At 38.8% G+C, this 25,090-nt stretch overlaps 2 protein-coding genes across 2 annotated transcripts; one reads left to right on the forward strand and one right to left on the reverse strand.

Annotated features, from left to right (window-relative positions):
- Positions 1–1,417: 1,417 nt before the first annotated feature.
- dcaf8 (DDB1 and CUL4 associated factor 8) lies at positions 1,418–11,481 on the forward strand. The gene is made up of 13 exons (XM_026148723.1): positions 1,418–1,672; positions 2,173–2,246; positions 2,346–2,441; positions 2,605–3,260; positions 3,790–3,930; positions 4,024–4,118; positions 5,760–5,870; positions 6,015–6,145; positions 6,587–6,694; positions 6,820–6,950; positions 7,487–7,606; positions 8,381–8,497; positions 9,479–11,481. The coding sequence occupies exons 2-13, from the start codon at positions 2,210–2,212 to the stop codon at positions 9,584–9,586; spliced, it is 1,851 nt and encodes a 616-aa protein (XP_026004508.1). The 5' UTR covers positions 1,418–1,672; positions 2,173–2,209; the 3' UTR covers positions 9,587–11,481.
- Positions 11,482–13,631: 2,150 nt separating this feature from the next.
- On the reverse strand, positions 13,632–25,055 carry ndc1 (NDC1 transmembrane nucleoporin). The gene is made up of 18 exons (XM_026148722.1): positions 24,919–25,055; positions 22,352–22,472; positions 22,167–22,268; positions 21,470–21,644; positions 21,254–21,380; positions 20,614–20,722; positions 18,518–18,569; positions 18,266–18,398; positions 17,626–17,718; positions 17,446–17,527; positions 17,000–17,161; positions 16,626–16,877; positions 16,270–16,382; positions 15,815–15,865; positions 15,181–15,244; positions 14,989–15,089; positions 14,597–14,757; positions 13,632–14,492 (listed from the first exon to the last, which is right to left on the reverse strand). Exons 1-18 carry the CDS (start codon positions 24,955–24,957, stop codon positions 14,429–14,431), a joined length of 2,001 nt encoding a protein of 666 aa, XP_026004507.1. The 5' UTR covers positions 24,958–25,055; the 3' UTR covers positions 13,632–14,428.
- Between the last annotated feature and the right edge of the window lie 35 nt (positions 25,056–25,090).

Consider the following 25,090-nt stretch of genomic DNA (forward strand, 5'->3'; position numbering starts at 1 on the left):
ACTTGAAACAGATTTAGTTCTTCTGCCACCATAAACACCACTTGAAAAGTCAGACGACCGCAGTCAGTGCCCTATACTGGCCAGACGGCTATGCACTGATATAGGGAACAATATAAAAAGACGTGGCTTCCATTGTGCATCAAAAGTATTGGTAGGAAATTTGTCAGAACTCAATAAGCATGCGTGCAGTTATCAAGGATCGCGATTTTTATGCCGTGATAACGCCAGAGCATTTTACAACAACCTGTAGGGGGCGCCAGAAACGTACAAGCTTTCTTCAAAATCATTGTGGATTACAGCCTACTCGACATAATTGTCATTTTATGACAGTTGTGTTATTTGTAAGCCCGGGCTTTGTGGACACATATCCCTTGGCCTTATAGGTGAAAACCAAAAAGGTCCCAAAATTAAAAAGTCCCAATCAGCCACAGGCACTGAAGTTCCCCTACCCAGAAGACTTGGAAATTTAAGGCTACCATGATGGATTGAGTCTAATTTACATTATGTGGAAAATTTAATATGGATACACTCAACAGTCGCCTCACAACAGGCATCTCGGTGAACTGTATAAATGAATGAATACGCTTGTGCTAGTAGTATCATCGTTAGACTGAACTTGGATCATTGCAGTCTTTGTTCTGTGCTCTAAAGAATCACATGTAAGTAAGTGTGTGAATGAGTGTTTGGGGGGGGGGTTCAGTGGTTTGTTAGGCTATTAATATGACCTTGTAGCCTCCGGTGTTATTCTTGCTGTTTGCAATTGGTCTTGACCTTAATAACCTTTACATTTTGTTCAATAGAAAAACATTTAAATGAAATAATTAAACATTTGCAATTTCTTTTCAGTGTTTTGCAAATTCTGCGTTTTGCTGATGTTCAATAAATTAAATGTTCACTTGAATTAAATATAAACTAATTTTAAGTATTATTAATGTGTTCTTATTTTTATTATCATCATCAATGTTATTATTATTATTATTATTATTATTATTATTATTATTATTATTATTATTATTATTATTATTATTATTATTATTATTACTGTTGCGGAGGAAAAGAAGCGTTGATATGAAATATAACTTGTTCTCATCCACTAGCTTGTATTGTATTGCTGGCTTTTTTAAAGATAATCTCACTTTGTGTGCTGTAGAAGAGATTCTGCCTGTTTCTTGTACTGTAATTAGTCAATATGACCCATCCCAGTGGTCTCAGCAACTACAGGACAAAGGTTTTTGCGCATATCGTCTTGTTCATACTATTATTATTATTATTATTATTATTATTATTATTATTATTATTATTATTATTATTATTATTATTGTCGTTGTTGATGCCGATGGTTAATCTCTGCGTACCAAACTTCCGGTAGAAAAAAAAACATGCGAGCACGAAACCGGAAATGTAACTAGAAAAAAAAAGAAAAAAAGAAAAAGCTGAACCGTCAAAACATAAACAGAGCAGGCAATCTTATGTGAACGCAGCTAGCTCGCAATATAGTCTGACTTTTCAAAAAAGCTTTATGCACGCATTCCTCATGTCGTGTGTTTTTCGTCATAGAGTTCCTAGTCAAGGCACTTAGCTCATTTGCTGAGTAGCGAGGTGGAGCAAATAAATCTGCAATAAAGATTAAGACTAAACTAAGAAGTACGCCTCGTCGGGCCTTCGACTACAGGTAACGCTAGCTGTGCTAGTTAGCGAGTATAAGCAATGCTAGCCGCTTGTTTGCATTTTGACCAGTAGCTGGTTAGTTGTGCAGCACAACTTAGAAAACTGTGTTTTAGTTTCGACATTTGTTAGCCTCGAGTTTGCTAGGTAGCATTAGCTTATGGTAATAACTGTCAGGCAGTCAAGCAGTTCTTTTATACAGGACAATACATAGTTAAATATCACAAAGCAAAACAGGCCCGTGATTCGGCTAACAAACGACTTCGTTTGTTTATATCTTTACATGCAGCGGTGTATAGCTTGTAAAATTAGCCAGACTGTTAGTTTGGAAGCTACGGGGCTAACAGGTAACTTGTACCCTATTGCAAATAGTGTCAAGTCGCTATTTGGCAAGAGCTTATCAAATGAAAGCCGTGGCGTCGCCTCGTTTATAGCACACAAACTGTCCAGTCTGATTTTGAGTAGTTGTCAATGCACCATTAATTTTGTTTTTGTGTCCAACACGAGGTTGTACCTCGGGTCGACGCAGGACTTCACAGATACAATGGCTGAGGCTGACGGCAAATCCACGGTGCTTAACGGTAAAACAAGTCAGTTTATATACTAATGACAGCAGTGCATGGTGTCATACTCCGCAGCAGTCATCAGAGTTCATCAGAGAAAATGTTTGGCTTCAATAGGTGGCTCTGAAGAAAAGGAGCCTGGAGAAGACCGACACAAAGAGGGGGATGCCTCTGGAAGCAAAGAGGGGCAAACACAGTCTTCCTCTCTAAATGGTAACTCTTATAGTTTTAGTATGGTGGAAAAATTTCATAATGAGTTTTTCCTACTATATATGACTAACCATCTACATATTTGTCTTTTTCTTTATGTATTTTATGAATCTCCCTATGTGACAGTGTTGCTTTAACCTTATATTGGGCGTTTCTATTTCCATAGCTCCCAAAGAAACAGCCGAAGCATCTGGAGACAAATCTATGCCAGATGTAGAAGGAGAGACGGGCACAACCAGGGAGGGAGAAGAGGATGAAGATACAGACAGCATGGACGGCAGCGGCCTCTACTCTTTAACTGAGGATGGTGAAAGGGAGAGCGAGGGAGGAAGGCGAGAGAAGGCCAAAGAAAAAGATGGTGGGAAAAGGGCAGCTAGAAAGAGAAACAGACCTGGCGGCGGCACTAACCACTCCTCAAGTTCAGATGATGATGACGACGACGATGATGATGATGAAGAAGAACAGAAAGATGATGATGACGACGACGATGATGATGAAGCTATGGAGGCATGGCTCGGGGCAGAGCTCCGTGACATGCGTGGTCCTGTGTGGCGGGCGGTACCCTCGCTGCGCTCCAGAGAGATCGGCAGGGACTCACACCAGTTTGTGAGGCGCGTGTGTGGGGCTCGTGGCCTCGTGCAAAGGCTGGAGCTCCAAGGCCGATTAGAGAGGCATACAGGTTGTGTCAACACATTGCATTTCAATCCATCAGGCACACGCCTGGCATCAGGCAGCGATGACCTGCGTGTGGTGATCTGGGACTGGGCCATCCGTCGTGCTGAACTGGAGTTTGACAGTGGACACAAGAGCAATGTCTTTCAGGTAAAACACAAAAATAGGACTACGGTAGAGGTTCATTATTAGTTAGTCCTTTAGTTATTTTTCCAAATAAATGTTAGTAATAGTAATGTGTTAGTGTTCGATACAGCAGAAGGAAAAATCTGTGGGGGGTTTTTAATGTTCTAAAAACTTCAGTTTCCTTCAAGAGTTAATAAGATGATGTTTAAATTATTGAGTAGTTTTTTAATATTCTCTTCTTCTCTTATTTGATTGTTTGTTGTTGAGACAAAATAAGTAGCTTTCTGGGACTTTTTCTTATAAGAAGCTATAATCATTATACCACAGAAACAGTGATAAAAAAGTAGAATGTGGAAACAAGACTAAGTTAGAGACAAGCAGTAAATTGCTATTTGATGATTTATTTATTGTTTTTATTATTTTATAATAATCCATTATTAAAAAAAACCAAACTTACAAGACAGATTGAAGTGACTAATTCATGAGCATAATTTAATCAAGTTAAATTGTGGTTATAAAATGCATGATTGGGCTACCCTTGGCTTTAATTTAGGCAAAGTTCCTGCCTCACAGTGGGGACTCCACCTTGGCCATGTGTGCTCGTGATGGTCAGATCAGAGTGGCTGAGCTTTCTGCCACACAGCGCTGCAAGAACACGAAACGGGTTGCACAGCATAAAGGCGCTGCACACAAGGTCTGTGAGAGGAAATCTTTGTCCAGTGGTGTTTAAGACTCTTAGAGACAGCTGAATTGGTATCATATCAATTTTTTGTTTTGTATTTTTTAGCTGGCCCTTGAGCCAGATTCACCTTGCTCCTTTCTGTCAGCTGGAGAGGATGCTGTTGTATTTGGTATTGACTTGCGTCTAGACCGCCCTGCCAAGTAAGAGTCAAGATTTTTTATTATCATTATGTATTCACATAACTGAATTCTGTGCAATGGCTCTCAGCTAAGTACTATTAAGTTTCACATTCAGCTAGTTTTGTCACAGTGAGTGTAGAGTGAGACTTGCTGTGGATTAGAGCTGGGCGATAGAACGATAACGATATGTATCGCGATATAACTTTTACTCGATAGAGAAATTAAGCTATCGCGATAGACCTCGCCGCTCTTGTCCTCAAAAAAAAAAAAAAAAAAAAAAAAAGGTCAGCCAATCCAAATTAAGTAGCGCAGAGCCGAACCAATCACAGCCGCAGCGTCACGTCGCGTGACTTGTTACGTACAGCACAAGTGCCAAGCCGCACGTGTGTTTGTTTGGGAAGCAGCCAGCGGGTAATGGAGGAAATGAGTGTGCCGACTAGAAAAATCAACCGAGCGTGACCGAAGAGAAAACAGATGATGGTTCCAATGCCGGAGAGATTGTCGAACGGAAGAGCCATAGAAGTTCCGTAGTGTGAAGGTATTTCGGCTATTTCAAGTCTGACAAAAAACAGAGTAGCGTGCACTGTAAATTGTGCTGAAAGCAAGTCTGGAAATACAATAAACTGGTGCATGCGTCACACTGTGCGCCACGTTATTGTTTCGGTGAAATGAATTTCTACAATACTGTTAATTCTACTCTCTGCAGTGTTTAAATGCTTACATATACACACAGTTACTGTCCCTCCACACATACGACTCGGTTCTGCTTCTATGCCCCAGCTTTGTTTACTTTTTCCCACCGAGGCTTCTAGACTTCTGATTGGCCAACATTTCTGCACGGTTAGGAATCTAGCGCCACCTGCTGCTTTGGCATGTTCATAGCAGCGTTTTCCTTCATTTCTGCCTTTATGTGTGGACGGGATTATTTTTTTAAAACGAAAACGGAAAATCTCCGTTTTCAAAAATACCCGTGTACGTGTGGACGTAGCCTCAGTCTCTGACTGGAAGCGCTAATTCCTCATTCGGCTTTTGTCAGACTAAAGTAACTGTTAAAACTGTTTGAAAAGCTAAGCTATACAACAAGGAGAGATTGAGAATTTCCTTTTAGTTCTCAGTTTATTTGATATTGACAAAAGTTAGTCAGTTTTGTCTGTTCTTCTGTAAAACAAACTAAGATTTATTTTTAGAATTAATATTTTGTTTCTAAGTGGAATTGACAATTTAGTCTGTTTTGTTTGTTCTATTTTGAAACTTAAACACTTTAGCGGCTGCCTTTTGTGTAGTTTGCAATATTTGCCTTTATTTATCTGAAAAAGTCTCATGTTCTTTAAGTACATCTACCCTGTTGAACTTATTATGGGAAATAAATATTTAAATAAAAACAAGCTGCTGATTATTTCACATTTTACTTGTGAGCAACGGCACATTTAAATCTTACAAATATAGTTATTTGGCTTATATCGTGATAGATATCGTTATCGCCTGAAATGAAAAAAACATATCGTGATATGAAAAAATCTCATATCGCCCAGCTCTACTGTGGATTGACAAAACTGTCTTGCGCACCATGTGAGCAAAACACATAAACAGATTAAAAATATTTTTAGGTTGATCAGTGGTAATACTGGTGTTCTTTTGTGTCTCCTTGTATCTTTGTGGTAGTAAACTGGTGGTTGTAAAGGAGGGTGATAAAAAAGTGGGGCTGTACACCATCTTTGTGAACCCAGCAAAGACACACCACTTTGCTGTTGGCGGGAGAGATCAGTATGTGAGGTATGAACCAGGGAATAGTAAAAATGCTTTTTTCCCCACTCTAAAGAATCCATTATCATTGTGGTATGATACAATTTTGTCACTTAAATGTTATTCTTTGACTCTTTTTCTCTTCTGACAGTATTTTGTTTTCACTTTCTTTAGGATCTATGACCAGAGGAAGATTAATGAAAATGATAACAATGGTGTACTGAAAAAGTTTTGTCCCTCACATCTGGTATCCAGTGAGTCTAAAACCAACATAACCTGCCTTGTGTACAGTCACGATGGCACAGGTAAAATAAGTTTTCTCATTCTTTTCTTATTCTATTATGAACATTTTTAGAAATATTTCTTAAAAATAAGGACACAGACCCTTGATAATTCCTCGATCTAGTCTTTTTTTTTCTTTCCTTTTTTTTTTTTTAGTTCAAACCTCTTCCCTTCTTGTGTGATGTGATGCAACCACTGTGCAATCTCAGTGACATTGAAATAGAACTAGGAGTTAGCTCACTGACTAAAATTCTAGGATTTTTCTTCTTCTGAAATGTGTATCTTTTGTAGAAAACCAATAAGGTCAGATAAAGTGCCAATGACACCAATTTATCAACTTTTGGCTTGGCATATATAAATGATGTGTGCATAGTCAAAAGTTATGAAAGTCATGACTAACTTCTGCCTTTATTGCATTAAAGGAAATTAAGCAAATGGCTGTTTGACATTTTCTGTATGTCCAGAGCTCCTGGCTAGTTACAATGATGAAGACATCTACTTGTTTGACTCCGACCACAGTGATGGGGCAGACTATCTCAGGAGATATAAGGGTCACCGCAATAATGCCACAGGTACTACTTTTTAAAATTATTTTAAATAAGCTGTATAAGGTATAGACAACTCCTACAAAATAAAGCTGTCAGCAGGTCATTTTTGAGTTTCTGGCATTGATATAATACCGTCCTCTTGCTCACAGTGAAGGGGGTGAATTTCTATGGGCCATGCAGTGAGTTTGTGGTCAGTGGCAGCGACTGTGGGCACATCTATCTATGGGACAAATACTCTGCTCGTATTGTCCAGTTTATGGAGGGAGACCGAGGAGGAGTGGTGAGTGGGAAAGTACCACAGATTTTTTTTGAATGAGACAACTTTGTAAGACCCTTTAGATCAGCGGTCCCCAACCCCCGGGCCTCGGACCGGTACCGGTCCGTGAGTCGTTTGGTACCGGGCCGCGATAGTTGAGGCTCAGGTCTGAAATGTATGGTTTTCAGGGTTTTTATCATTTTTCAGCGTTATTTTGTTATTGTTTTTATCGTTAACTCGGTGTTCCTGAGTCTTTTCGCGTGTGTTATGAATAAATCTTCTTTTTTTTTGGTACCGATACTAGTTTTATTTTGTTGTATTTATCCGCGACACCTTAAAGGCCGGTCCGTGAAAATATTGTCGGGCATAAACCGGTCCGTGGTGCAAAAAAGGTTGGGGACCGCTGCTTTAGATGTTGAAGGTTTCACTCCAATAACTTGTTTTTAGTAGCAATTTGCAGCATCAGACTTATGTATTTATACTTTTAAGTTTTCATTTTTATATATAAATTAGAACATCAATGTGTTATCTGCTGTACGTTTGACCTTTGAAAACCACAGGTGAACTGTTTGGAGCCACATCCACATCTGCCAGGTATGGCTACCAGTGGGCTGGATCATGACATCAAACTGTGGGCCCCCACAGCTGAAACCCCCACAGGACTCAAGGGTCTCAAAGAGGTATTGTATCCTGTTTTATTGTGTGAATTCAGACAAATGAATGCTTTACAATGATTGTGATATTGCAGATACTCACACAGATTTTTAATGAATCCAGTTTAAGATTTTATCTAAACTACTGAAAGTGAAAACGGAAGTAAATGTGCCCCAACACATTTGCCTGTTTGACTGTAAAACCTAATGTGTACAGACCTAATTTCATCTGTACAGTTGCTATTTATGTGAGAAGCCGACCGCTTGTGTGTTGTGTAACTCCACTTTGTCCACTCTGTGGGTAAAAAGTCCCCATTGTTTAGCATTAGAGGACCAACGTTGAAACATGGAAGCCTCACACCCAGAATGAAACAGATATGTTATAACTGTTTTATTTATTTATTTATTAGTCACTGTGATAATTGAAAATTTTCATCATACAGTACCTTTAGACCTTCCTTCCGGGAAATCTGACTGCATTGTTAGGCCGCTGCGTTTTTTTGTTTGGTCTGGAAGAGGCATTACACCAATTCTTTAGAAAGAGATCAGCAAATGACATTTACTTGGTTCACAAATGGTAATGAAGGATTTAACCTACTGTAATGGGTAGATGAATGTTGGCTAAACAACCAGTAACAAAACAGCTACTCTTGGTCTTAAATTAATTTCAGTGGTAATATAATTGTATTAAATCTTACTTTATAACATATACTCTCTTTGCATCAAGGACATGGACATGTTAGCTAATATTACACCCTCTCTGTCCTCCATATTCACACTCATTTTGTTTTGTTTGAGAAGGTAATGAAGAAAAACAAACGGGAGCGTGACGAGGACAGTGTGCGCCACGGCGATCAGTACGACACCCAGCTGTTGTGGTTCCTGATGAGACACATGAGAAACAGGAGACCTGCAAGGGTGAGATCTCAACAAGTCCAAAATTACTTTCTTTTTTGGGGGGTAGGGGTTGGACAGGGATTGACAGGGAAGAGTTAATATTTTTGAAAAAAGTTATGAAAAGTGTCTTTAGGGAAGCAATTTTCTAATACATCTATGTAATGTCTCTGCAAAAATAATTTATGTTGGAAGAAAATCTGAAAAAGTAACAATCCAATATGTTGAAAATGTTTCAGTTTTCTGAAAAGAACAGATGGGATGTTTTAGGGCTGTTCGATATAACGATATATATCGTTTGACGATATAAAAACATCTATCGTTTCATTTTACGCTATCGTTTGTTTCGTGGTGTCGCAAAATAAACTGTTTACGGCAATATTTTTTTCATCGTTTTGATGGTCACTGTAGTGGCTATAATAATTTCTTAAAGTTCTCTCTTTCTCTTATATGTAATATAACCACGCTACGGACGGACAAGCGCCTGTTTTTATGCGTTGTAGTTAGCAACAACGATGGTAACAGCATCGCGTGTCCGCTTGTTTATGTTCCACATAAACCTTTCACAATAAAGCTCAAGATCCTGTTGAGACTTTTCAAAATGAACTGAATCACGTGAAAGAGCAGATTATTTACGGATGAGAAGTAAAAAAGAGCCGCCAGGTGCTAAAAAATAAACCTTAGACTCAAACGTTAGAACAGGCAACCCGCAGCACGCCGTGTAATAAATACAACTTATGTCTAAAAATGTATAGTTTCATGCATCGGTTAAAACACTCGACTCCGGGTGAAGGACGCGCAGCTGGAAACACTTCACGCAAGTCGAGTTGCCTGAGATTCACAGAATTTACAGGAAATGTTAAATTTTTGTGATTTATATTGTTATCGGGACGATGGAATTCTTATATCGGGATATGAGATTTTGGTCATATCGCACAGCCCTAGGATGTTTGCATGTGACTCATTTAACTTGCTCATTGTCACTTTTCTCTGGCTCAAATCCAGGCCCGCCGTGAGGGTGCAGATGCAGACACAGATGATTCTTGGAGTTCTCCAGATTCCTCAGATGAAGAGGACGGAGGTCCAGATCACGTCCAGTGCATGTCATCATGAGCCACACACATACATAAACACACACACACACATACATAAACACACACACATACATAAACACACTTTATTGCCCTTGAATTGATGCACATAGGCAAGCACTATTGACACACTGGCACATTCAAACACTGACGAGCCACAGACTTTTTTAACACACAAACACAGATAAACACACATTTACTTAAACATACTGTTGAAGCAGAGTGATAGTGACAGAGATGCTTAGCACCAGGTTTCTCAGCAGTTACGAGTGTGCATATGGCAACTACAGACACACTTCCAGAATCCCTTTCTAGTTTTGTTTTTTTGAGACTTTTTCAAAGAGGTGAGGTTAGTAACTGCTTTTACACCCCTATGAACCATTTGGAGGTCCTTGGCTGTCCATACATCAATTAAATGCTCTGTCTAGGCCCAGAATGATGTACTGTGTGTATATGGCAACATATACATCCAGCTTTAGGCAACCTGTAGTAAGCTATACATCACCAGCACACAATCCCCTTTCTCTTAGTAACACACCTCTTGCTTTTGACTTTTCTGTGTTGAGGAGGGGTTTATACATTCAAGCCATCCCCTAAATGTGACTTCCTTTAAGATTTGAACTTTGAGGGAGAGCCCAGCGGCCCCCGCTCCCAGTATCATACTGATTCTTAGGCTGTTAGCTCAAACAGCTGATTGCATCTATCACTTGTTTGCTCCCAGAGAAGTACTAACTCTCTACGTGCTGCATTATCCTACATGCTGCCCTCAGCCACTCCCTCCTCTCCTCCTTCCATCATCTGCCCCCATCACTACTGAGTGCACTTTGAATCAGGGATGCTTTAGTTTGAGAGACAGACAAAATGTGCACTGAGTGTGTGATAGGAAAATCCAGTTTAGGTTTTTTTTTTTTTTAATGTTTTTTTTTTTCTGAGACGGGGGTGTTTTGCACTTAAGTGTTTCATGACTTGAGAAGAGGTGGTTTCCTTTGTTTTGACCAGCCTTTCCTCACCTCTTTCTTCCTCTTCCTCCCTCAGTCTCTATTTAGTTCGCCTCTCAGTGATCACAGAAATTGAGAGGTAGAAGGTGTTCAGCATATGTGTAGGAATTAAGGACTGATTTGGGGCTCTGTTGGGGAATTTGTCATTTTAAAGAGCCAGAAACGACCTGGATTAATTGCAGTTGAAACACTGCCTAAGAGCCAATAGAGATGGGAGTGATAAAGGGCTGCAGATGTTTATGTGGTTCCTTAAAGAAATTTGGACATTAACTTTCATTTTCTTGCCATGAATCTTGAACAAGGGAGAAATGGCTAGCCTGGTTCAGTCCACATAGCAGCACATTTGAATCTCTCCACTTATCACATTTTATGTTTGTTTAAGCTGTATGACAATCTTAATTGTCACTGAGGATGGTGGAGAGTAACCAGAAAGGAAGTTTTCTAGGCTTTGAGATTTGGCTTAAAAAATTGACATACAGTGTTATAACTTAGTGCTTATTAGTTGGTTTGGTTATCTGGACAGACCCAGCCTAGCCACATCCCTGGGTTGCATCCCCTTTGTATAAAACAATGCTAAGTACCTGATGGTGTTAGCTTCACATTTAGTATATTTAATAAGCCTGACCAATGTATCATCTAGCTTATGGCAAGAACAACAACAAAAGAAAAGGTTTAAAATGAATTCCACCTGAGCCAGGTCAGGTGTTAGCAGCCAGCACATCACTCCTGTCTCTGTGCTGTGTTGACAGCAGCTCAAAGATGAGGATGGGGGGGAGGAGCAGAGTCAATATGCTTGCCAGTCATTTGTTGTGTGAGAGCGATAAAAGTCCAGCTTTTCTCATTTTCTATGAGAACTGTAGTTAGTTGAATTTATATGTATATATATAAATATATATTAAAACTGTAAAAAAAGAAAAAAGAAAAAAAAAGACTTTAGCAAATGCTGTTCGACTTCAGAAAAAAATGTCAGAACATTTGATTGGTAATGATCCAGAGGTTTATATTCTATATGAGGACAAAATACTTTTAAATCCAGAGAAAAACATGTCTTGACATGACCATTTTCTGTTTTTTTTTCCTCTTCTTATGACATCTGTTATAAACAGAACTGCTATCATTTCAAGTATTGACTTTTTCTTTTTTTCTTCCCAGAGAAACAAAAAGCAGTGTTTCCTTTCTAGATATCAATCCATGATTTGAGACAGTTCTATCCAGATGTTCCCACTGGCTATTTTGGGTATCTTGTATACATATTACAGCTTTTGATGAACAGTTTTTTCCCCACCACTGCCTAATATTGCGTTCTACCAGTTCAGTTGGAAATAAGTACCATTCGTGCAATAAACAAAAACAGTGCTCTTGATGTTGTCATTTTATGGTCTCATTCTTTTGCATTTGTTAAAACACTTGCTTGCCCTATTGTGTGTGTTTTAAAATGTTGTCATTGGATTTGCAGAGACCTTTCTTGTGTGTCTTGTGGTAGCAAACTGGTGGTTGTAAAGGAGGGTGATTAAAAAAAACAGTGGGGCTGTACACCAGCTTTGTGAACCCAGCAAAGACACACAGAGACCTGTTTAGGTTTTGAATGTTTCAATCACTATTGCTCTTTTTTTAAACTGTCTCATTTAAATGTTCACTGCTAAGGTTTACTAATTTCTAATGATGTACTCATCCACTTCATTGATGCTCGGTCAAATATGAAAATAACACAGACAATCTAAAATATCATCACTTTGACTCTCATATTCAGGTAAATTGGTCCATGGCTCCATAGATTTTAGAAGGGCATAAAACATGATTGTAGTACAATCATGAATATCATGCTGTTTATTAACAGATTGATTTTTAAATTGCCATTAATGTTGCTAAAATATGAAAAATTGTAACTGATAATGAATCTTAAACAGTTTGCAAAAAATAAGATGCACAGAGGACAGAATTATAAGCCTGCCTTTGAAAAATTTATGTTAAACAGAGAATTTCTTTTAAACACAACTTTTCCAAACATACTAGATGTGTTTTTTTTTGTTGTAGGAAGACAAAGTGAGGACCTAGACCATATTTGCTGACTCAAAGATCTTTCAGACTCCTAAGATATCCTCTTTTCTTCATGATTTTTTTTCTACATTGATGAGATTCCCAGCTACGGACCAGGGCTGCCTCCAGAACTTTTTCATAGGGGTGGCCACTAAAAATATTGGGGTAGCACAGCAATAACAGAATTTCCAGTTTTCTTATGCTGTTGTCAAATATACTTAAAACAGATAGCAAAAAAAGAGAAAGAAAATAATTCTGTCTACTTAATTTCCTGTTATTAAAGTTGATATCACTGAAAATACATACATATGAAAACCAAATATAATTTTTAATCCATAAAAACCTGTTTTCATAGATTGATTGTAGCGTGTCTTCCTCTCTTTTGTACTCAAGTTTATTAAAATTAGTACCAACATAGACAGTGTTGCCAGAGGAGGGTGGGGGGAGCTAGCAAATTTTAGGGGGGTGGTCAGTGCCTGTCATTTAGCCGGAGATTTGCAGCAACTAAGGAATGTTTCCAGCACCTCGTTTAATCTATGCCATGAAAAACTGAGGCAGTGGTAGGTGAGTGTATATACAGTTGCTTGCGAGACTGCTGATTTCCATCTGTAATTGTAATCTGTTATTATTATTATATGTTATTATAATTGCTGAATTCCATTTAGCTGCTGCAGTCTCAGGTTTCATGCTGTTTAGGCTGTATTCTAATAGAGCTCAGTTATTGTTTATAGGTTTCTCCTACAAAGAGAATCACAATTCCTCCAGTTTAATTAATGGAATTGCATTTTTCTTCCATATGTAGCCAGTTTGCACAACAATCAAAGCCCTCTGCTGTCTAATGTATAATTTGGGATTCTGGTGTGAGGGTTCAGTACTGAGGTAAGTAGCCCTGAGCAGAAAGCATTGATTGAAGTCTCCACTCCTACACTTTTTGTTCATCATATATCTGACAACTTTGGCATGGTCTTTCCTTTCAATTGCCTTCTCCGTCTTACGCCTGTGACAAGCACGCATTTCTCCAAACCAGAGAAAGGATCTTCACGTGTTTTTATTCAAACTGTTTTTTGAGCAGAAACTTAAATTCTGGCAGTGACAACATTTATCCAGGCTTAAAACCTGCTGCACCAAAACGGTTCCTCTCATATGATAACGTCATTTATCATGAAAATAAAAAAAATCAATTAAAAAAAATCATACAAACTGGTAACATGTACAAAAGCTGGTGTCTAATTTGAAAATGTATTTTGCTGAGCTGATGCAGACAGATGATCAGTTCTTCTAGGCAGGTGATTAGACTCAAAACCAGATCTATGAAAATGCATTTTTAGGATCCATTTCAGACACCCGTGAAGCCAAAAAAAAAAAAAAAAAAAGCTCATTACAAAACAAAGACAGCTTCTTCGTTAGCCCTCGTGCCATCTCTTTTCAACACCAAAAATATTACTCAAGAGGACAGCAGCTGAAATATGAAATCCAAAGATGATGATGCACAGAGAGCCCTTTGTAACTCATCCCAATCAACAAACGTCATATATGAATTTCTCACATTTCCTTGTGAGGAAAAAATTTTATTTATTTATTTTGAGCCTCTTTTACTGTAGGGTAGATTAATATCTCCTAAACACAAGAGATAACAGTCCTTCAACCCGTTTCAGTCTGTTTGGCTTCCTGCTCCTTCCTGCATGTGAGAGATGTGATCTCAACCATCAAATATAATCCCACGGTATAGTGCAGACATAAATATTAAAAGAGGCACTATCATGGCCTTTCATTTGTTGACATCTTTATGCATCGATAAGAATCTCAAGGCACGGCCAGCGTCAAATACATTACTCCTTGTACTCCAGAAACTGCTGCAATCTTTTCTGATGCTCTGCAGACAGCTGAACAGCACTGAGGATCAAACAAAAACACCAAGGGTTATAATACTCAGCATGCAGTTTTCTTTCTTAATCACACAAAATACTACTCAGATTTTAAATTGTAAGCAGCCTTACTTTAAGTGATCACCAAATGTGGTTGTTATCCTGTAGATGGCAGTCTTTAGTGTGGCCCTGAGAGCAAAGCGCAGAGTTTTGTATGTTGAGTCTCCCATGCTGCTGGTCGACCTGACAGGCTTACTGGAGGCATGGGGCAGCTTGAAGTGTCGATCGACAGCCTGCAGACGAGAAGTACAACTGTCCTGTACATGTTCTACTTAAAATGGTCATTGTGCTTAATCAACCTGCGTTATAGTGAACTGGGCCCTATTAAAAATGGTCTCCTTATCCTAATGGAAAAGCCATTAGGACAGTTGTTTCTACTGTTCTTCTGTTTCTACTTTAAGGGAGCACAAGAAAATCTCCAGCAAGTATATCCAGAATAGGTAAAATAATATACTGTAATTTACCTCTTGTAAGACCAGCATGCAGCTGAGAATGCTGGGTAATGTAGTCTGCACAACCCCAAACTGATCTTCAGAGAATGAGGCTTGAACAAGGTAAGAGAGCCCTGTAATGGAAGGAAATCAAAGAAAATAAATTAATATGCGGGATGGAAATTGAATTCAAATCAAATGTAAGTATTCACAGTTTCTTCCTACCTTCCAAAGCCCAGATGTGGGCCTGACTGTCAGCAAAGAGAGCCTGACTCGAGGCTTCTGGGAGCTGCAACACACAATGTTAGCTAGCAGGATTTTTTCCCTTTAAATTAACAGATGCAGACTCACAATGCTAAATTAGGAAGTTGTTAGTGGGGCACACTTAGTGTGACTACACTACAGCACTACAGCATGCAAGTGTGGTTAAAAGAAATATACATAAACCTCAGAAAGTAGACTAACCACATTAGTTTCTACACAGAGGAAGCAAGGAAATGCAAGTAGTGAGATTTTTCTCTCATAATCTCACTGTGTGATCAGAAAAAGGAAATCTCTAAGCATATACTCCAAGCACTAAACTGATTGTCACATGACCCCTTAATTCAAGCTCTAAAGGTAATTAGTATGCTCACTGGAAGAGCAGGTTGGATAGAAAAGAGATGCATTAGTAATGCCTCCACCATTAGGTCCAGAACCAGGAGATAAATTAGTAATGGCTACTACACGAGAACGCTAGATTTGTTAAAAAATTAAAAAAAAAAAAAAAAAAATCTACCAAGCCAGATAAGAGCATGCCAGAGCCCCCCAGTGTGGAGAAGTTTAAGGGAGACAGCATGCACATGCCACACGTTCTTACCTTGTTAAACAAATACACTATCAGCACTCGCTTTGCCAAGAAATTTTTAACCTAAATGAGACAATTAAATGTAGAAGTGTTTTGGTGATAAAGTTTAAAAAGAGAAGAAAAAAAAAAAAGACAGACTAACACAAATACTAGCTTTTCACACTTAACCCTGGGTCGAGACCCTGTAGTAAAAGCAGTACTTCTAACAATAACCATAAACAAGCTCCCGATTTGGCACATTTCCCAGAACCTTACATCTGAATTTGTGATATCCCTGTTAATTTTCACATCTGTCCACCCCTGACTGTAGGTTTTTGGAAAACTAGAAAAGCTGGATGAAGTAGACCACAGCACTTGACTCCTGTTATATTATTCCTGAATTAATAAGTGTGAAAAGCCTTACGTCAGAAGCACAGTGCAGGACCAAAAACACATTATCATTTGGCTTTGAGACAAGGTTTTAGTACCTGTTCTCTTCTGTTCTGGAGGAACTGAGCCAGAAAACTTGGTTTGGAGGGTTCCTGCTTGTCACTGGGAACTGAAGCTGGTGATGGCGGGGGACTGCCATTAACCTGGGAATCTGTATCAACAGAAGCATAAAGCTTATAATGTACCCAAAAATGGATCAACTTATCAGACCAACCAAAGTAAAAAAAAGTATCACTTCATTGCCCCCAAATATGCCATCATTAAAAAAAAAAAAGAAAAAAAAAAAAAAGGGGGAACTGTACCAGTCAACACATTCTCTCTTTTGTCTAACATTGCATTTTATTGCAGTTGTACGATCTGAATGACCTGACGGCTCCCATTATTCCCTACTCACCTGTGGATGTGGACCAGAGTTTGGGCACTCGCCTCATGATGTGGGGGCTCTGCACTGTGCCATACCAAGGTGAGCCTTGCTCCACAGGAGCAGCAAGACGCCGCAGTGCAGGAGACATAAAGGGGCTGTCCAGATCAGGGGTGAATGGGGCTGTTAGAGGGCTCTGCTGGCCTCCAGCAATGGACCGAGCGAAGACTGAAGCTGGAGTTTTCATAAAAGCGGTAGGCCTTGGACTCATGAAATCTTCTGTACCTGAGGTTAGGATTACAAAAAAATTAAAATATACATACATGCCATAAACACACTCACACTATGTTAATATACTGTTATACAGTTGGCTGACATGGACAGCCACTTCTGTGATACTAATGTACCTGATGTTTCAGAAGAGGTCTTCCTTTCACTCCCACTTGACAGTGATTTGGCCCTGCCATTGGTTGCTACAGTGTCATGATAGGCTACAAGTCTCTGGGTAAGATCAGCCAGCAGAGAGAGGCACTCTTTACTGATAGCATTCCAGTTATGAGGATGTCCACCTGGGAATAAATAAATAAGAAATACATTCTGAGCTAGATAAAAGCACAATCTGAATATCTGACATGCGTCAAGATTAATTCTTACAAAAGAACTGTGGCTCCTGCCTTGCATGTTTGATGTTTGTGATTGATTTAACTTGAGGTTTGACGTGAGGTCAGAAGGAGCTTGACAGTTGACTACCAAAATCTACATATTATATGCCTGATGTCACAATCAGAAGAATGGGCTATACAGCAATAGAAATAATAAAAACTTCTTTTGCGCAAAGAAACTATGATCAGACCTGGTTGACTCAGACTGAAGACTTCACACCGTCGTAATGGAGAATGCTGAGACAACAGAGCCAAGTCCTGCAAAGCTAGGAACTGAAATTTGGGAAAAGAGAGCACCAGAATTTGGTGATCAGTGGGGTTTAACCTAAAATGGATATGTTTGCAAGAATATAAATGTGTTTTGTACCTACTTTTAATAGCATTGGCTGCTTTTCAGTCAGTACTTTAGGAAGGCAATGGTCTGCATCCTCAGTAAAAGATGACTGCACAGGAAAACTGTACCCCTACAGAAGAAATGTATTATGTTTAATTTCATTTTATTAACTATCTTTCATTAGAAACTGTAGTCAAGATGCTTTTCACTCCTTAGAAACCCATTGCCTTGACACTGCTGCCCCCTAGTGTTTCCAAGTTATTAAAAATATAAATAGAAGTTGTGTAGTCTTGATTATGGATGTTATTGTGGTTACTATGTACTGTTTTCCACTGACCAAAATCATTTTGAAATTGTCAGCAGAACCTCTGTATGACAGAAGGATATATAACACGACACACACACACACACCTAAATTGACAACTTAAAAACAAAAAACAAAAAACAAAAAAAAACAGTTTGTAAATAAATGGCAATTTTGAAATAGGTCAATAGTTCCTAGAGGAACTGGACTCAAGATAGGATTTATTTTATTTAGGAAATGTAATTATCACAGTATTAAAACAGGAAGAAACAACCTTCCCTCGATGACTTGTTAAGGATACTTAATATACTGAACAGCACAATTGGTTTTAAAATATTTACAGATCTAAATTTTGCCTTTAACGGATACATACCTCAGTGAGAAAAATCCTAAAGAGCAGCAGCATGATGTACCAAGTGAAGAGGAGAAAGGTGGCACTGATCCAGAGGTGGTAGAGGAGGGAGAGGTCCAGCAATCCAGCTATGCTGTCAAGAGGGTGGGCAGAGCTGGAAGGGTAGATCACACATAACTATGATAATGCAGTGTTTTGCACGAGGCGAGCTACTGATCAGGCAAAAAGCATTGCTAAGTATTTTCAATAAATCATATATGATCTAACACTAACCTGCCCAAGTGAAGATTCAGTGTTTTACAGATCCATGTTCTTGGAATGTGCCCTGTTGATATTAAATTTAAATAATGAACACTTCCAGTATGCTGTGCAGAGAAAGCCAAAATCCAGACAATCTATATCTATGTATCTATTGTTGTGGGATTTCTCTTTAGTGCATTGTCCTGTAATTTATTGTCTTGCTTTCATGTTACTTAGTTTAGTATGTCTGGTTCACACCTCATTCACGCTGGGACAGGCGGTGAGAAACTGGTGAATGTCTCCCAGGATGCGGAAGCTCACACAGGAAGGCTTGACCCCAGAGTGGGGGAGATTCACACAGGTGATAGAGAGTCTGTCTGTTTAGAGCCAAGGTGTGAACTGCAACTGTAAAAGCCTTTTGTTCTGTGACCGTGTATAAAAAAAGACCTGAACTGTTCATTGTCAGAGACGACTTTCAGTGCCCCCTGACTGACGGCCCTCCTTATGCATGAGATAGCTGAAATAAAGGTGTTGTTACAACTCATCTGGTCTGCAGGCTTTGGTAATTAAAATTTCCACAACACTATCTATAGTGGTGTGTGTGTAATTATTCAGCCCCCTGAGTCAATACTTTGTAGAACCACCTTTTGCTGCAATTACAGCTGCCAGTCTTTTAGGGTATGTGTCTACCAGCTTTGCACATCTAGAGGCTGAAATCCTTGCCCATTCTTCTTTGCAAAACAGCTCCAGCTCAGTCAGATTAGATGGACAGTGTTTGTGACCAGCAGTTTTCAGATATTGCCACAGATTCTCGATTGGATTTAGACACCAGACAGGTCAGGGATAAAGTTATTGAGAAATTTAAAGCAGGTTTAGGCTACAAAGAGATTTCCCAAGCCTTGACCATCCCACGGAGCACTGTTCAAGCGATCACTCAGAGAAATAGAAGCAGTATGGCACAACTGTAAACCGACCAAGACAAGGCCGTCCACCTAAACTCACAGGCCAAACAAGGAGAGCGCTGATCAGAAATGCAGCCAAGAGGCCCATGGTGACTCTGGACGAGCTGCAGAGATCTACAGCTCAGGTGGGGGAATCTGTCCATAGGACAACTATTAGTCGTGCACTGCACAAAGTTGGCCTTTATGGAAGAGTGGCAAGAAGAAAGCCATTGGTAACAGAAAACCATAAGAAGTCCTGTTTGCAGTTTGCCACGAGCCATGTGGGGGACACAGCAAACATGTAGAAGAAGCTGCTCTGGTCAGATGAGACCAAAATGGAACTTTTTGGCCAAAATGCAAAGCGCTATGTGTGGCGTAAAACTAACACGGCACATCACTCTGAACACACCATCCCCACTGTCAAATATGGTGGTGGCAGCATCATGCTCTGGGGGTTCTTCTCTTCAGCAGGGACAGGGAAGCTGGTCAGAGTTGATGGGAAGATGGATGGAGCCAAATACAGAGCAATCTTGGAAGAAAACCTCTTGGAGTCTGCAAAAGACTTGAGACTGGGCTGAAGGTTCACCTTCCAGCAGGACAACGACCCTAAACATGAAGCCAGGGCAACAATGGAATGGTTTAAAACAAAACATATCCATGTGTTAGACTGGCCCAGTCAAAGTCCAGATCTAAATCCAATCGAGAATCTGTGGCAAGATCTGAAAACTGCTGTTCACAAACACTATCCATCTAATCTGACTGAGCTGGAGCTGTTTTGCAAAGAAGAATGGGCAAAGATTTCAGTCTCTAGATGTGCAAAGCTGGTAGAGACAGACCCTAAAAGACTGTCAGCTGTAATTGCAGCAAAAGGTGGTTCTACAAAGTATTGACTCAGGGGGCTGAATAATTACACACACACACCACTTTTCAGTTATTTATTTGTAAAAAAATGTTTGGAATCATGTATGATTTTTTTGTTCCACTTCTCACGTGTACACCACTTTGTGTTGGTCTTTCACGTGGAATTCCAATAAAATTGATTCATGTTTGTGGCTGTAATGTGACAAAATGTGGAAAAGTTCACGGGGGCCGAATACTTTTGCAAGCCGCTGTATATAGAGATAGATAGAGAGATAGAGCGGGTGAAGCTTCATTAATGGCATTTTAATTAATAAGAAAGTTACTTACCCAAAAAGTAATAAACAACGATGAAGTTCCTGACAGAGTAAAGTGCCTGAGTGGCACTGCACCTAACCACCAAAGGAAGACATCCCTTGAAGCGAAGGTATTTGTATTGCTGGGGAAATAATAAGTGAACATGAACAACAAATATTAACTCACACTAGACAGCTGCAACTTTTTTTAAATTTATTTATTTTATTTTTTTGGGGGGGGAGATTTAATGGTAAATGGACTGATTCTCGTATAGCGCTTTTCTACTCTCCAGGAGTACTCAAAGCGCTCTATACAACATGCCACATTCACCAAGTCACACCCATTCTCACAAGCACTGACCCCAAACTGAGCGCCATCTAATCACATTCACACACATTCATACTCCGATGGATGCATCGGAGAGCAACTTGGGGTTAGTATCTTGCCCAAGGATGCTTGGCATGCAGACTGGAGGAGCCAGGGATCGAACCTCCAACGTTCGGATCAGTAGGTGACCAGCTCTACCTCCTGAGCTACAGCCACCTCATTTACTTGTTTTGTCTCAGAAAAATATGTTGGCGCTATTCGCAGTCAGGATACTAATTTTGATTCACTGTCACATGTGAGGCAGAATCACAGATAAACAAAGAACATTTTAAAGTCCACTGTTTACCTGAACAGTATGGAAGGAGACATAGTTCATGTTGTGGATCACACCCAGCAGACTGTGAGAGAATCCAACAAAAGCTCCACCCAGCAGAAGGATGAGATGATATTCATTCAGACACATCTGATGATAACTGTCAGGGTTGCAAATAAATGAAGGCAGTTAAACTGTGGAAGAAACGTTTAAAGCTCACCACCAAAGCTTAGTGTGGTAGTCACTTACCCATCGGTCTGCGCACACGGGTGGCCAAGAGTTTCGTATCTAAATCCAATGGTAACGGCAGAACACCAAGCTACAATCATTCCCATGATACAGTGGACCAGGGAGTTGACAAGCTGTCGAGGGTGGAGAAGCTGACCAAAGAGCGCGATTTTCGAGCATGCAATAGTTGGAATGACTGAAAGAAAAAACAGTAACAACAAAGAAGTTACATAATAGACAATTTTTTAGTGGAGTACCCATTATATTATCTTATCATTTAAAACCTGAGTAAAGCTTATTAAAGTAATAGCTGGCCCCATGGATGTGTTGAACCAGTACTAAACAATCAGGTATTTTAGTTGTCCTGAAAAGAAAGTAAAACTTAACTCATTTTACTTTCATTTTGTTTTATTATACAATTTAAAGAAAAACATAACACTAATCTTTTTATCCAAGGGAGAAGGATCGTGTGTTTTTCATGTTGTGGTGTCATTCAACAAACTATTCCCTATTTAACAGACAACATTAGTCCACAATCAAATTACTTAATTCTGTTAAACTAATGATAGCATTTTATTTATTATAAGCTCTACCATAACACTGAACTGGTGACATTAATTCCAGCTTCAGTAATGAAAATTTACATATGATCTATCCACGTAACATGTTAGTAGTAAAGAAAATCTTTAGGGAAGTTTTGCAGTGCTCTGTGACTCACCTGTGTAATACTCAAAGTTCAAGAAACCAACCATGATGATCACTCCACACAGCAGGATGAAAGAGAAGATGGCAGTTGCACTTGTTAGCATGGAGAAGCATTCTGGAATTTAAAAAAAAAAAAAAGTGTACGGTAAGCTTCATACTCAGCTCTGAGTAATCTTAAAATGCAGCGTGGTGACTCACCTGATATGGTCTGGATGGGGTGGAGAACACTGAACTTGCTGAGGAACACAAAAATTGCTGTGCTGGGTGGCAACAACAGTACAGCCCAAGCAATACTGGCTGCAGCTCTCCAACAAATTACCTGAACAGAGCAGTCATTATTACATTATAGACATTATATAGCCCATCCTTGTCCATAGTCTTATTACGTCTCATATTGATTACTGCAATTCCCTCTTATTTGGTCTCCCTAAAAGGTCCCTTCATCAACTCCAACTTCTTCAAAATTCTGCAGCTCGGGTCATAACTCGTATTCCGTCAAGAGCTCATATTACCCCAGTTCTTCAGCAGCTTCACTGGTTAGCCATAGAAGCCAGGATAAACTTTAAAATCTTACTTCTCACATACAAGTGTATCCATAAATCTGCTCCTTCCTATTTGTGTGACCCGCTTCACATCACCACTTTCCCGCCCTCTCAGATCCTCATCTGCTATTCATCTTACTGTTCCGCCCGCATGTCTTATGGAGAACAGAGCCTTTAGTGGTGGCTTTGTTCCTTGGCTCTGGGACTCTCTTCCTCCAACCATAAGAAATATAGACTCTCTTCCCGCATTTAAGTCACAGCTCAAAACACATCTGTTCAAACTGGCTTATTCGCTTTAGTGCTGATTTTATCTGTTGTCAAGTTCTGTTTTGCAATTTTTACTTATTTTATGCATTTTATGACTATTACTCCTAATAATTTTTCTCTTTGGTAAGGTGACCTTGGGTTTCTGAAAGGTGGCCTCAAATAAAATGTATTATTACTATTATTATTATTATTATTATTATCATCATCATTATTATTGATCACCAAGTATTGGGAAAGAATAACCACGTGATTCAACGCTATAAAAAAAAAAAAAAGAAATTTGAATCCATATGAAAAGGTCTTTTTTTTCTTTTTTTAAATTGTCTTACTTAAATTTCACATTCATGTACAGAACGTGTTCTGTGTTAATCAGGTTGTAAAGGAAATCTCCAGAGAGCATGTAATTTAAAACAATATCTTCTGGGGTGTAAAATTCTGAAACCAAGATGCAAACATTCCCAATATTGCATTGCAATTCAATTTTCTCAAAGAGTGATACCCATGTGGAACTGTTAATGCCTCGTTAAAGGTGTTATGTTCAAAATTTAGTTTTTTGTCTTGATAATAATGCAATGAAGTGGCTTCTGTTGAATATAGGTAGCTGGTTTGTTTTTGTTTGTTTGTTTTTCCCTTTAGGCTTGTTTTATAGGAAAAGGTAGGTATGAACTTAAAAGTGGTTTTGAATGACTGTTACATTAGGGGTAAAAGTGATTACTGGTAACTTCCAAAAAAAAAGGTTACTCATATTTAATAATGGATTGCATTTATATAGCGCTTTTCAATCAGAATCAGAATACTTTACTGATCCCTAGGGGAAATTATTTTTCGTTACAGTGCTCCATTATAAACAAGGCATCCAAAGCGCTTTAAACTGTAGTAGATGACTTATTGTCCAATAATCTGTCAGACATATCTTACATGAAAGACATCAAATCAGTTTGAATAGGAAACAATATTCCTACCACAAGATAGAAGCTGAAATCATTTTTGGTCAAAGTCACTTTATATATTCTTTATTTTCCCCAGCTAAAATAAAAAATAAAAAATTACTGACATTAAACTTTTCCTTTTCAAGCCAGATCCGGTCAAGAGGGGGACGGATAAATGCAACAAACGTAACATAACAGCTCTATAAATATATTTAGGTGGCAAAAAAAAAATGGATTGATTATAATCTAGAACACATTGTAGGTACAATAAGTCAGAGTCATTAGGATACATGAAAAACAGGTCATTTCTCTATCATATATATAACGACTTCATAAATCCTATTGAGTACAGCCTATTTTCCAATAAAAACAAGATATCAGACATTACAATAAATAAATAAATTTAAAAGAAAAAAGAAAGAGAAACATGAGTCAATTTTTGGCACGACATCTTCACTTCATTCAATGTAACATAAATTTTAAATAAGTGAAAACATTTCAATTCAACATCAGCAATTCTTTTTCTGTCATTGTTTGGTAGAAACTACGGAGGCCTATATACTTTCAGTGTGAGCCCCCAGATGCCTATCGTTAATGTTTACAACATGCGTGAATCAAATATTTTCATATTTCAGTCAAATAATACAAATAATCACTAAGTTAATTTTCCTTATTGTTTTTGCTACCAGAAAACACGCTATACTCAAGTTGCTATTTATCGATCGGGTTTAACGTGTGAAACTTACATATCTGCATAGTTGTTACTAACTTCATATTTGTAAAGACACTTTTTTCCCCTTTTACTTTGCTCGCGTTTCTTTCTTTTATTTGAATAGCCTCCATTCGCACCTCGGTTTCTCAACTTTCTGTAAACACTTTTAAAGATAATTGTAAATAAATAAAATCTGAAGACGTTCATTAGCTGCATTCAAAGAAGCTAGCATAAACAGATCTAAGTTTAGCAAGCTAGGAGACACGAAAAATCACTTTCTAAATAGTCATCTGGTGTCAGAAGAAAAACACTCACCTTGCGGATAAACCAGCAACTCTGCTCTGAAGAAAACATGTTGTTTAGATAAATTTATGCCTCTCTTTGAGAAGAAAACGACAATCAAAACTATTTACGCCTCAGTTTCCCATATCGCGCCACATGCATTCAAAGGACCTCTGAAGGACCCCGATTAAAAGCTGTCCATCTT

This window comes from Astatotilapia calliptera, chromosome 18 (genome assembly GCF_900246225.1).
Source record: "Astatotilapia calliptera chromosome 18, fAstCal1.2, whole genome shotgun sequence".
In the NCBI taxonomy this organism is placed as follows: domain Eukaryota; kingdom Metazoa; phylum Chordata; class Actinopteri; order Cichliformes; family Cichlidae; genus Astatotilapia; species Astatotilapia calliptera.